The 14,925-nt window shown below is 41.0% G+C and overlaps 1 protein-coding gene across 2 annotated transcripts in view; it reads left to right on the top strand.

Moving 5' to 3' along the window:
- The window catches only part of INPP5B (inositol polyphosphate-5-phosphatase B), a 177,062-nt gene that overhangs the window by 25,431 nt on the left and 136,706 nt on the right, over window positions 1-14,925 (top strand). The window contains exon 6 of one of the 2 annotated variants that reach the window (XM_040337207.1): window positions 2,430-2,540. In XM_040337207.1, coding sequence (XP_040193141.1) covers window positions 2,430-2,540 — 111 coding nt within the window. Of the gene's footprint in view, window positions 1-2,429; window positions 2,541-12,325; window positions 12,495-14,925 lie in introns of those variants that run through there. The other variant, XM_040337206.1, reaches the window with a different exon arrangement.

Below are 14,925 nucleotides of genomic sequence, written 5' to 3'. Positions count from 1 at the left end.
CAGTGCTAATTGGCCCTGTGCTGATCACATGCATCCTCCCAAGAAAAAAAAAAACAACTCTCTAGCAATGCACACCAAACTGAGCATGTGCAGCCCACCCCTTGCTCTGTAAAAATCTGGTTTGTTTTTGGAGACAGGGGAAGAAGAGGAGGATCAGAGAGACAAGATCAAACAGCCTTTATACACAATGTGGAGGATTACCTCTTAGGTTCCAAGGTGAATATAAAGCCCCATACACACGATCTGACTTTTTGACAACAAACTTCAAAAAGAGCAGGTTTTAAAAAAAATCTAACCGTGTGTACGATCCATCGGACAATTTTTTTTGGTTTTCATCGGACAAAAGTTCGCTCTGCTAACAGACAAACTTTTTGGCAACAAAAGTCCTAAGGTGCAAAGTCCTATCGTGTGTACAGAAGTCCATCGGACTTTAGTTCAAAGTACAAACCTGCATTCCCAGAACCAATGTTAAAATCAACCAACAATAGCAGAAGTTAACCAAAGGGTGGCAGTAAAGAGCAGAAAAATCATGTGATTTTGTGAAAGTTTGCAGAAAAAGTCCTGCCGTGTGAATGCTATGGCTGTTCCCGACCAACGCCCTTCAAACAAAAATCCACTGAAAAGTTTGTTTGAAGTCCTACTGTGTGTATGGAACTTAACAAGCATGTTTTACTGCATATACAGACTGATTTTACTGTTGTGGGTTTAATAACACTTTAACCTCCCTGGCAGTATGATTATTTCAGAAAAAAAGGTGCTGAAAGCGGTACCATTATTTGCAAGGAAATTTGGCGTTTTATACTGTAGGCCTGTAATTCTAAGGCCCCGTACACACCATAGAATCCATCCGCTGAAAAATCTCAGCGGATCGGTTTCAGCGGATAGATTCTATGGTGTGTACAATCCAGCGGATCTGTTTCCGTGGATTTTTATCCCCTGGGATGGATTTCAAGCGGATACAAATTTGAAGACATGCTTTCAAATCTATCCGCTTGAATCCATCCCAACGGATTGATCCGCTGGTCTGTACAGACTCACCGGATCAATCCGTCCGAAGGGATCCCCCGCATGCGTCGTAATGATTCGACGCATGCGTGGAATTCCTTATATGACAGCGTCGCGCTCGTCGCCGCGTCATCATCGCGGCGACGGCGCGACACGTCATCGTGAGGGGATTTCGGCGTGGATTTCGATCCTATGGTGAGTACACTCCATCGGATCCAAATCCGCTGAAATCCTCGAGAGGATTTATCCGCGGAAACGGTCCGCTGGACCGTATCCGCGGATAAATCCTCTCGTGTGTACTAGGCCTTAGGAATAACTCACTTAAATCTGTCCAAACCAGAGACTAGTAGGCATCCCGGGTATGACATTTTTTTTAAAACAAAATTATAAATTATAATATAATAAATAATTATAAATAATTATAACAAATAATAATATAATTATAATAAAAATTATTCAATAATGTAATCAAATCAAAATCACTGAAATTTGCTCAGTTGCAGAATTGTCGCTGTCATTACTTTTATTTTTTTATGACAAATTTTCCCACAAATCGCTATCGCACAATTCTGCAAGTGATTATAATTTATTATCGCTGTTTTCTAGCTGCTCTAAAATCATTTTTGACATAAAGGGACACTTTTGGTTGCTATGGACAATCTACAGTTTGCAGGGAGAAAGAACAGTTTTTATTATATAAAATGACATGTAGGGCACTGGGCAGACCACTAGGGACAAGGGGGGTGTGTATTTTTCACATACAGTACTGTAATCTATAAGATTACAGTATACTGTATGTAATGTGTTTGTTTACGTTTTTGAATTTGGCGCCGTTCTCCGCTCCCGTGCGTCGTAACGTCGCAGGGAACGGAGATCGGCGGCACTGGAGGACACTGTGTGAATCGAGCGAGGTCCCGCTCGCTCACACAGCGCGGTGGCATCGCTGGATCCAGGGACAAGGTAAGTAACTTGCTGCTGCAGCGAGGCAAGCCCGAGTCTGACTCGGGGTTACCGCTTTTGGTATGAAAATCTCGCCCCGAGTCAGACTCGGGAATACCGCCAGGGGGGTTAAGGACGAGGCAGCTGCCTGCTCCTTAACAACCAGGTTGTTTACTGGTTGTTAAGGATGGCAGCGGCTGCCGGTTCCATAAATATCACAAGCTGTTACAATTATTTATTTACTGCATGCATTTTTTTTTGGGGGTGAATTTACTTTCACTTCTGTTTTATGTGGTATTTACCAAATGGTGTTAAATAGTGTATAAAGCAGTAGTGAGTTGACATTTTCAGGATTGATTTTTGGGAAAACACCTAAATATTGCACGAGATCTGCTTCTGTGAATGGATCCCATAAAAACGTAAAACTGCCTGCCACCTTTTTCCATAGAAATTCTACCTGACATTTCTCTCCATTGGTCACTCAGGTTCTGACATCACAGTGATGATAACATCTCCAGATACGGAGCTGGTGGTGCAGCTACCATTTGGTTCTCACACACAAGAATTTCTGCAAAGAGTCAATCTTTTACTTGAAGGTGAGACACAACAAACACTTATTTATCTAAATGTTGCTTTTGTTATTGAGTATCGTAAACTATGACAACCTGTTTGCTTCATGACATTGGAGGAGTCCCTGTCCGCTAGGGATTTTATTTGCCTCCTACACAGATTAGACCCCAACTTTTTACCATTAGGGTTTTAGGTTAACATACACTTAATAATAGATCTTTTGATACGTTTCCCTTACGGGTGGAAAAGCTCACTATGTGAAAACCTAAGCTGTCAGGTAGCAGCAAAAAAATGTATTAAAGGCAACTTCATTTTACAAAGTGCTTGGTCATAAAAGGTTTATCTTGAAAGCTGTCAAATTGAACAGAATGTCTTTTGAAATAGAGATAACCACATACATTGCCATAGGGAGAATGAATTTAGTTCTTGGCAGCTGTGCACTGTTTGTTTCTAAATGTGGTGTTCACAACCATATCCTATGGTATCACAAGGACAACTGTTTTCCTTTCAGTTTTTTTTATTGTGGATTGTATGGTATCTTTTGATTTAAATTAAATAAAAATACAAGATAGAAAATATATATATAAAATCCTGGAAGAATTTTACAAATTGAGGCCTTTAAAACTTCAGAAATTATTCATATTGCATTATTACACTGGTCCAGATTTGCGCAACGTGAGCATGCATATCACATACCTGATGCGCTACTACACTTCTAGTCACAATCTTCTGGGTCCCGTTCAGGTTCTGAGCAAGCAGCTTCCACTCTGCACACTGGCCACAAGGTGTTCACTCACTTGGCACAGCTGCCATTATTAGAAGAACCCTATGGGGGAGATTTACTGCACACAGAATCTGGTGCAGCTGTGCAGAGTGACCAATCAATTTCCAACTTCAACTTATTTAACTAGGCTTTGACAATAAAAAAAACTTAGAAGTTGATTGGTTACTATACACAGCTGTACCAGATTCTGTGTGCATCACTTTTATTAAATCACCCCCTTGTGTTTTTTCTGTAAATACAAGGCGCTCTCTGATTAGATGGGGTAGAGTAGAGGGATGGTCATCATCTTCACTTTGTCCAATCAAAGAATGCTATATATACATTGTAGGCTGCCACTGCTAAATTCTACTAATTCCTTTAAGGTCAATCACTTTCAGGCAGGGGAGGGTTCCTTTATACTGCCCTGCCTAGACCGGACCAGTTTAGAGTTCACACCATTCCCAGGACAACCTAGATGGGTGGGTATCTATGCCAGTGTTTCTAAACCTTTTTCAGTCAAGGCATCCTTTAAAAATTAAGGACAGTCTTGGGGCACCCTTTGAAAATTATAGACAATCTCGAGGCACCCTTTAAAAATAATGGACAATCTCGAGGAACCCTTAAAAAATGGACAGTTTCGAGGCACTCCATTCTACAATGTAAAAGCTATTCTAATAGTTTTACATAATGCAGCAACATCCACAAGTCCAAGTGGGACACTCAACGTTAGATGAGATTTACTCGTCCAAAGCAAATATACTTTTGCAAACTGGTTCTGACTAGTACTCCAATGTTTCACTTCTCCCTCAGTTTTTCTCCATCAATCAGCTAATGTGACCCCAACACTGATGAAGAGGGGCAGGCAAGGGTCATAAAAGGATCCTTAACTAATGACAGTGGCGTCACTAGGGTTGATGTCACCCCGTTCGGTAAAACATGGTGTCACCCCCTCTCCACCAACTATAGTTGCCCCTCAGTACAGACCCCCTCCAAATAGGTATAGACCCCCCTCAGTACAGACCTCCCTCAGTACAGATCCTCCCGCCACTAAGTATAGACCCCCCTCAGTATACAACCCCCCTCCACTAAGTACAGACCCCCCTCCCTGAATATAGACCCCCCACTAAGTTCAAACCCCCTCCATCAGTATAGACCCTCTGTCACGTACCTGGTTGGAGGCCGAAATGCAGAGAGGGCTCCTCTTGCGGCTAAGTGCAGTACACCCCTGAGGTTGGGTACAGAGGGTGTAGTGCCCAGAGAAGCACAGGTTGCCAGATGGATCCAGGAGAGAAGAGCTGGTGGGTGCCTGAAGAATACTGGAGAATACAGGAAACACCGCTGGGCTGCAGTCTCTGGGAGTCCTCGGTAAAACTTAGCAAGGTGTGCACAAGGAGCAACAGTGGAAGCCGGCTGGGGATCAAACACTGTGGATCCAGGCAGGAGATGCAGGTTTGCAGGAGTGAAGACAAGCCAAAGGTCTGGTGTTGGAAAACAGGCAAGAACAGATAACTGAAGCAAAGTCCGTGAAACAAGCCGGGATCAGGTGCTGGAGAAGGTAACAAGTCAGTAAAACAAGCCAGAGGGTCAAACCAGGAGAGCGGATCAGACAGGTCAGGAACAAGCCGGGTCACAACAGGAAATCCAAACAGCAGTAATACAGAGACTCAGGAAGGCTGACGACAATCCAGCAATTTGGATCAGACAGTGGCAGCCTTTTATAGGCCATCAGGAGGAGGATCTTCCTGTCACATGATGAGCCTATGGCTCCCATTTCTTCTACTGGCAAGATTGCCAGTACTTCTTCTATGGCCATTTCTTCTACTGGCAAGATTGCCAGTACTTCTTCTATGGCCATTTCTTCTACTGGCAAGATTGCCAGTACTTCTACGGACATTTCCCTGACACCCTCTCCCACAGTATAGACCCCTTGCTCAGTGCAGAACTCCCCCTCAGTACAGACCCCCCTCAGGAAAACCATGCCCCTCCATCAGTCCAGACTCCTCCCAGGACAAACCACCCCCTCCTCCATCAGTACAGACTCCCCTCATGACAAACCACCCTCCTGCCCCATCAGTAAAGACCCCCCTCGGGACAAGAGTTGCTTGCTCAGACTGTCACTCTCTGGGCGGCAGGCTTGGGACAGAAGGCAGCCGCAGCAGTGAAAGTGAACAGTCTCACTCAGGGCATGTTTTGGTTGAAAAGAGCCCTGCCTCCAGGACCCTCTGTGGCTCAGCCGCCATTGGTATGGCGTCACCCCTCTGCGGGTGTCACCCGGGTATGGGCTGCCCGCACCCCCATAATGATGCCACTGATTGGTGATGCCATTGATCATTAGGACACCAGCAGCTAGAAGGTTGTAATAGTGCACAAAAAAACAGTGACTTAGTGTAAGTAAAAAGGTAGCCTCCATCCACACACCAAAAAGGATGGGAGTTGTGGCGCTACAAAGCAGTAACACATTAGTGGAAAAGTCCGCTGTACAGGTTGTAAGTCCTTGTTGCAATGAAGAAATAAAAATGAATGGGTGATAAAAATAAATGAATAAATAAAACCTGTGGATGATGAGTGGTGAGGAGGGGAACGGAGGGAGGACACTGTTCTATGATAAGCTGATCGACCCAAACGCTGTTCCGGGGCAAGCCTTCCAAAAGCAGGGGAGACCAGAGCAAAGACTCCAACATGTACAAAAAAGAAGATAACAGACTTACATATAAAATAGTAGAATCCAGTGTAGAGATTCGATCGGTAGGTCCTGAGGGGGATGCTCATGCTTGAGAAAGGAGCGCGCTTAGTCATTGGCAAGCGCCCGCTTCGAAACGTCGTCGCACTACAGTGACGTCACCGCGGCTCATGCTGCGCTCCGGGCCTCGTTTCCAACTAGTCCTCCGTACCAGCTGGTTCTACTTGCTACATGGGCGGTCCGACATAGGAGGTCTACCCGGGAGCACGATCGGCTTAACAACTAGCTCGGCTAGACGTCACATCCCCTTCAGGACCTACCGATCGAATCTCTACACTGGATTCTACTATTTTATATGTAAGTCTACACTGTCATCTATGTATTATTAAAGCTTTATAACGCTTAACCAGGAGGCGCCCTCTGTTCTCTTCTTTTTTTGTCCATCCACACACCAGCTTGTATTCAATTTTTGGGCATTTTGCTAAGGCACCACCGAAGAAACCTCAAGACACCCCAGGGTGCCTGGGCACCCTGGTTGAAAAAGGCTGATCTATGCAGTGCTATACAGTACATAGTGGTGAGGTCTGTACTGCCACTAAGGACTATTTTAGTTCAGACCTTGGAGCTATCTCTGTGTAAGTGCTTGTCCCCTCTGGGATGTCCTGAAGTCTCTGTAGACACTGCACCATTGCACAATCCATGTGTAATGGAGAACTTCTACTGCATGGAGATTTGTTTTTTTATTCAACCCAACATATAAAACTGCAATTTTCCTTTCAGAACTCTTGAAAGAAGCATGTAGCTCTTTGCTAAAAATAATAGTGGCAACATATGAGCATTGTTCAAGATCTAAATGAAATAACTTAATCCTGTAAAATGTTATAGCAACTTTAGGATATGCTCTGTTTGGCCAGGTATTTTGTGTGTACGGTCTCATAATGACAAATTCAAGGGTCTTAACCCCTAATGATTTAATTTTATCATTAAAATCTATGCTATTAAAACATAAATAACATACCAGTAATGAGAGTTTTATAAATGGTACATGCATAAAAACAATACTCGGTGGCAATTATTTGAAGAAATAAATGTGTTATTCCTCAGAGTATCTATAAATTACTTATATCCAAGCAATCATAGAAACATCTTGCTATTTTTAGAGCACGAAGCCAAAAGGTCAAAGAATTCCTTATTAGTTAAGAAGGCTGTCCTGTGTTTTATTCCCAAGCCTGAGGGAGGGAGGAGGATCCTTCAGTCAACTCCCGAGTGGCTCTAGTAGTTGTGGAATGCAAGTAGTTAACACTTTGATTGCTGTTTTACTTTTTACATTTTTTTAAATAAATAATTTGCATATAGACATATGTGTGTTTCTAAATAGAATGTTAAAAAGCATTTAAGTTTATTATCTCCAAAGCACTATCTTAGATTTCAAGTTTTCCTCTGAATTGTATAACATAACACATATTTATCATTTCACCATCACTTCCTGTTGAGTGAAATCATTGTCACCAATACATAAAGTTAGGAAAAATCTCAAAGCCACAGATCACAGTTAAAACCCAACAGGAATTTTAACCTATCCTTCTCTACTAGAGATGAGCTCAGGCGTGTTCAGATGTTCTTCTGAACCTATGTGGTTGAGCCTGCCAGGAAGCTGTCACCTGTAATGGGCCAACCATCTGAAGGCAAGGAAATACCTTCAATGCACATGACAGCCTCCTGGTGGGCTCCGCCATGTGGGATCATAAGATCTCATGCCTATTCCCCACCTTGCACAAAACTATACAAAAACATTTTGACTGGACATACACTTTAAACCTTAGTGCTGCTGCATAATCATGCATCGCTTCAGTAGCATGTTTAACACATGTTTGAAGCACCTTCATGCAAATTTCAACACAAACATTTTTCTCTAGTTTTGCATAGTGTGGGAACGTAGAAACAAAATCTAATTTTGTTGACTGTTGACATGGGAACATAATGTAAAGGGAAATGTAAAATGTTACAGTGCTAATCATGAAGAGAGAAAAAAATACCCAATGGGGGAACTTGGTTTGGTGAAAATTGTCAAAGGTGGGATTTTCATTAATTTGGAGACATTTCTTCTCACTTCCCGTTGTGTCTCCTTGACAAGAAGTATGTCAGAATCCTCACACAAGCAGAATTAAATACATGACAGAGGTTCTAGCTTTTTTTCTACTTCATCTAAACCTTAAAAAAAAAATTTTTTTATTGGAGTTCCACTTTGATAAATAAGGTCTATTGACAATTGTTTAACCTCATATTTCTTCAGATTTTCTGACTTTTCACAGACTCTACTAACCTGGGCTGTAACAGATTAACATACAGTTAGCACAGGTATAATTAAATATTTCATCGCAGGTTATTGCACTTAAAAGACTAGTAGGAAACAAGTTTTTTTTTTTCCTGAATAAGGAGTTTTTTGTATCCTGAATCTAAAATAGAGATCTAATTAGATAAATATAGAATACACAAACACAATATTTTTTTTCCACAGTGATCTAGAATGATATGTTCTAATATGGCAGGTTGTATCCTAAACTTGCACTAAAACATTGAACAAATCAATATACTGTCAAAATCAATATACTACTGCAAGTGCAAACAAGTGGTATTTACATTGCCAGGAAGGTTTCTGAGTGTGCAGTGTGTGAGGAAGGCAAAGCATAGACATCAACTGTTGCTAAAGTGTCAGATGAAATTAGAAATGTTAAATTATTATTATTATACAGGATTTATATAGCGCCAACAGTTTGCGCAGACAGAGGAATCAGAGGTCCCTGCTCGTTAGATAAGGGGGAAATATAAATCCTACGTATATAACCCTGTACAGGTGAAGCAAAGGATCAGGGTATATTTAGGAGAGTATTTGGAACAGATTATAATAGTCTACGTTCTAAGTACAGTTTGTTTATTCCCATGGTATTAGTTTACAATAGTTATTGTATATTGTGTAAGTAATCCTATCCTTTACCATAATATGGCAAAGCAAATTTTGCCAAAATGTCACTTTCTGTGTTTACTTATAAAAGTAATTTTTATTATTTTTGGCTCTTTAGTGTAGTAGTATTTGATGGATGACTCAAGATAAATATTTCCCCATAATGCTGTTGAGCTCCACCAAAGGAATGCATGGCACTTACTTTAATTAGTACAGAGCTGGACTATGATTATGGTTGTAGGTACAAAAAGGTGCAATTTTGTTGTTTGATAAACTATCAAGTAGTCCTACTGACCAAATTACCAGTTCATTATATAGAGTAGCCTTTCGCAACCCTTCTTTTTCAATATTTTTATCCAAATTTTTCACAAAAAAAAGTGTACAAAAGTATTAAAAAGAACATGTACAGTATAAAATATATGCTATATGGATAGATGGCCGAACATTTTTAGGCAAAATATTACCCCTACAGTAGGCATTCCTCCAAATGGAAATCATTGTTGGTGATATAGTTTATATTAACTATGTCTCTATGGGGTAGCCCCCGTACTCATTTATTATTCCTAATGTGATGCCTTTCTCAACCTTTTGAACACAGAGGAACCGATCAAATAACTTTCTGGTCCTATGGTATATTAGTGTGATGGTCACTGGAAAGTATGCTCATTACAATTGTAGTCATTAGGGAAAAACTCAACTTTACAGATAGCTAAAGAGATCATTGGTGTCATTGGTTAATTATTTTAGAGGCAAAATCACTTCTAGCTTCAGGAACCCCTAGAAACCTCTGGAGAAAGCAAAGGGTTTAATGGAACATTGGTTGAGAAAGGCTGATCTAGAGCAGGGGTCTCCAAACTGTGGCCCGAGAGCCAGTGCAGCCCTTTACGTACCTTTATCCAGCCCTTGGGGCAATACCCCTCCAACTGACACCAATGATGGAGCATTGTCTTCTTCCACTGATGCCAAGAAATGTTTTGCTCCCACTGTCTACAGCCTTGCCCCATTAAAACCCGGAGGACAGTAAACTGGTCCTTTGCTCAAAGAATTTGGAGACACTTGATCTAGAGGAAACATTTCAAACAGTACAAAAAGTTCATGATAAAAACGGGTATCGCTGAATTTTAATAAGGGTAGGTCATATTGAACAAGTAAGGGGTCCAAAAGGACTCCTCATTCTAAAGATGAAACTATTTTTCTATTTTTAATATAGATCTCAGGATCCATTTATTTGAAAAACAAGCTGTATGTAGCTGAAAATTCATTGACCTGTTAATGTGAAAACCAAATATTTGCATTTTGCTTTGGTTTGATGGCTTTGACGTTGATACTTTATAAATAAAATTTAGCAAACAGAGGCAGAATGATCACAGCTTTAGTAATAGGTTTATAGAAAATTGGAAAGAAACTGCGCTAAAATACTGGAAATGAGAAAGCTGCAACACAGTTACAGCCTGTTCAATCTGAGAGCTGTGATTACCATGTAAACAATAGATACAAAAACAGAATATGAGAAAAATATAAATCGCGCTACCTCTAAAACATGTGAAAAAAGTGTTTAAATCACAAAGCAAAAATAAGTAATGTATGATGGTATATATAAATCACTAATATACCAAAAACAGGAGAGGTTGATTGCCACTATAGAACACTATAGAGCACTATACCCCTCAATCACAGTGAATCAGTGATAACATTAATAATAAACATAAAAATTAATTAAATAAGAATTAAATAGAAATTATGCATTCAAATAAAACATTTTTAAATGAAACAAAAAATTAAAATTAAAGTTATAGGGTATTATAGCAAATAAAGTCCATACATTTTTAACACATGAAATGCCTAACACCCGTGCTCTGTGCCAAATTCCAGAATATGTTGAAAACGTGTCCAAAGAAAAGTGATGTATTCTCCACCAAACAATAGATTGGCTCCTTACCAGATAACCATGATCCCTTATGACAGGGGATCATGAACAGCATATAATAGGTAGTCACTTCCAGCCACGCAGCTCAGACAGATTTGATCCTAACATTGGGTGTCATCCAAAAATATAAAATCACCAGCATAAATGCCCACCCCATACTCAGGTGGTTAGGTCTTAAACATTTATGGACTTTATCTGCTATAATACCCTATAAAACTTTAATTTTAATTTTTTGTTTCATTTAAGAAAATTTATTTGAATGCATAATTTCTATTTAATTCTTATTTAATTTATTTTTATGTTTATTATTAATGTTATCACTGATTCACTGTGATTAAGGGGTATGAGAGTGCTCTATAGTGTTCTATAGTGGCAATCAACCTCTCCTGTTTTTGGTATATTAGTGATTTATATATATATACCATCATGCATTACTTATTTTTGCTTTGTGATTTAAACACTTTGGGCCAAATCCTCAAAAGAGATACGACAAAGTAACTGCTGTTACCCTGTCGTATCCCTTGTCCTAAATATGGAACTGATCCACAGAATCAGTTTTCCATAGTTAGGACGAAGATCCGACATGTGTAATTGAATTACACTGTCGGATCTTAGGATGCAGTACCGCATCCGCCGCTGGGGGCATTTTGCGTCGAAATACCGCCTCGGGTATGCAAATTAGGACTTACGGAGATCCACAAAGCTTTTCAGCTTCGTTTTTTCTCCGTAAGTTTTATTTTGCAAACGCAAAATTAGGGCTGCTTTTACAAGATGTAAACTGTTTACACCTTGTAAAAACAGACCTTTCTTGCTAGCGACGCGATTTTTTTTTAATTTAAAATTTTTTTTTTGCCGCCGTATCTTTTTTTTACCCGACGCAACTTTATTGTCCCGTCGCGATCCACAAAGCCCGACGTAACGTAATTTCGCGCTATACACGTCGGGAAAATGACGTCACGAGCATGCGCAGTACGGCCGGCGCGGGAGCGCGCCTCATTTAAATGGGAATCACCCCCTGGAGAAGAGGAACGCCTTGCGCCGGCCGGATTTAAGTTACACCGCTCAAAATTTCTAGGTAAGTGCTTTGTGGATCGGGCACTTAGGTAGAAATTTTGCGGCGGTGTAACTTAAATAGGAAAAATTACGTTGCGCCGCTTCTTTGTGGATTACCCCCTTTTTTCACATGTTTTAGAGGTAGCGCGATTTATATTTAGTAATAGGTTTATTAGACTAACAAATTAAATTTTGTGTTTCATAGCTTTCACGGTTTTAATGTCTAAGCAGAATAAGCTAATGGGGTTTATAAGAGCATTCATTTTGAAATGAACTGAAAGGCACTGTGTATTTAATTGAGCAGCTGAGAGGTTAACAGAGGACTGACTATCTGTAGCACTGTTTCCTTTTATTTATCTTAGCAGAGACAGGAGGGTAAGGAGCACTTTCTGTAAATACTCCACATTGTTGAGTACATGCTATTTTTCCTTGTACTGCTACCCAAGGCATGATTTTGGTTGCATTGCACATATAAAGCCTTCATGTCTCCATGCAAGGTGTAAGGATACACAGTTTTTATTTTTCACAAAGTTGCATGCTTTGTTCATCCTGAAAACAATGTTGAAGTCTTCAGAAAATGACAAATCTCCAGAGGGTAAGTTTAATGTATGCCTAATAGGCAACGAGTAGTGACTTCTGCTATGAGGCTCTAATTAGACGGTTGTCCTGTTTATATTAACATATACTAATATTTTAATAGGATTTTGTTTTTAAGTTGTCTTTCTGTATGTTGCTAAACTAGTTTGTAATGTAGGTCATGCAATTTATAGCAAATCCTAGGCTTTTTAGAGATGCAGCTCTGTTGATTTACAGCAAGTGGCAAAAACAAGGGTTTTGTGATAAAAGACTGCGTGTATTGTTTTATTTTAGATCAGCCGGATTTTTATTTTTTAATTTCTAGGGCAGGTCAGAAAATGAAAGGGACAATGGAACTGATTGCTGTAGGCAGAGCCAAAGTACTTTCCGTCTTTTTGATCTGTTCATTTTGAATGAGGAAATTGTAGCACAAAAAGTTTAGGACACAATTATTTTTACCACATTTTATTTTAAATCCTTGGGGTAGATTCAGAAAGAATTTACGCCGGCGTATCTATTAATACGCCGCGTAAATTCAAATCTGCGCCAGCGTATCTTCTTTCTGTATTCAGAAAGCAAGATACGCCGACATTAGCCTAAGATCTGACTGGCGTAATTCTCTTACGCCGTTGTATCTTAGGGTGCATTCTCACGCTGGCCGCTAGGTGGTGCTTCCGTCGTTTTCGGCGTAGAGTATGCAAATTACCTAGATACGCCGATTCACAAACGTACGTGAGCCCGGCGGTAGTTTTGTACGTCGTTTGCGTAAGGCTTTTTCCGGCGTAACGTTGCTCCTGCTTCTATGAGGCGCATGCAATGTTAACCACTTGCTTACTGGGCACATAAACCCCCTTCGTTCCCAGGCGAAATCTCAGCGTCCGGCACTGCGTCGCTTTAACTGACAATTGCGCGGTCGTGCGACGTGGCTCCCAAACAAAATTGGCGTCCTTTTTTCCCCACAAATAGAGCTTTCTTTTGGTGGTATTTGATCACCTCTGCGGTTTTTATTTTTTGCGCTATAAACAAAAAAAGAGCAACAATTTAAAAAAAATATATATTTTTTTTACTTGTTGCTATAATAAATATCCCAATTTTTTTTTAAAAAACTATTTTTTTTCTCAGTTAAGGCCGATACGTATTTTTCGACGTATTTTTGTAAAAAAAAATAAAAATCACAATAAGCGACTGGTTTGCGCAAAAGTTATAGCGCCTACAAAATGGGGAACAGAATTATGATTTTTTTTATTATTTTTTTTTTTACTAGTAATGGCGGCGATCTGCGATTTTTATTGGGACTGGGATATTGCGGCGGACATATCGGACACTTTTGACACAAATTTGGCGCCATTCACATTTATACGGCGATCAGTGCTATAAAAATGCACTAATTACTGTATAAATGTGACTGGCAGTGAAGGGGTTAACACTAGGGGGTGAGGAAGGGGTTAACTGTGTAGCCTGGGTGTGTTATAACTGTGTGGGGGGAGGGGGGTGACTGGGGGAGGGGACCGATGCTGTGTCTCTATGTACAAGAGACACAGATCGGTCTCCTCTCCTCTGACAGCACGTGGAGCTCTGTGTTTACACACAGAGCTCCACGTTCCTGCTGTCACCTACCGTGTCACCGACGATCGCGTGTACCCGGCGGACATCGCGGCCGCCAGGTACACGCATCGGGTCTTCGGCGATGCGTCGGGACAGTTTTTACCCGCCGCGCGCCACCCAGTGGCGCGCGCGGGTAATGCACATAAAGGCCGTTTTTAAACGGCCACTTGGCACTTGAGAGCCGCGCTGCGGACGTATTTCGTCTATAGCGCGGATCTCAAGTGGTTAAGTATGGACGTCGTTCCCGCTTCGATTTTTGAATTTTTTACGTTGTTTGCGTAAGTCGTTCGCGAATAGGGCTGGACGTATTTTACGTTCACGTCGAAACCAATACGTCGTTGCGGCGTACTTGGGAGCAATGCACACTGGGATATGTACACGGACGGCGCATGCGCCGTTCGTACAAAACGTCAATCACGTAAGGTCATCAAAGATTTACATCAAACACGCCCCCCCTTCCACATTTGAATTACGCGCGCTTACGCCGGCCCCATTTACGCTACGCCGCCGCAACTTACGGAGCAAGTGCTTTGTGAATACTGCACTTGCTCCTGTAAGTTGCGGCGGCGTAGCGTAAATCCGATACGCTGCGCCGCCGTAAGATCTTATCTCACCTGAAAATGTAATTGTTTTAAACCCTGAACCCAAACCTATCATTAATTAAACACAAAGGGCCAGATTCACGTAGAGCGGCGTATATATAGACCGGTGTAGCGCATCTCTGTTACGTTACGCCGGCTCTATTTCGTGACGCAAGTACCGTATCCACAGAGTTTTTGCGCCCAAATTTGGCCAGCGTAACGTAAAATTCCGAGGCGTAAGGCGGGGGAATTGAAAGTGGGAAG

Source organism: Rana temporaria, chromosome 2, assembly GCF_905171775.1.
Source record: "Rana temporaria chromosome 2, aRanTem1.1, whole genome shotgun sequence".
Classification (NCBI taxonomy): Eukaryota; Metazoa; Chordata; class Amphibia; order Anura; family Ranidae; genus Rana; species Rana temporaria.
This window is presented reverse-complemented; position numbering and strand designations above follow the sequence as displayed.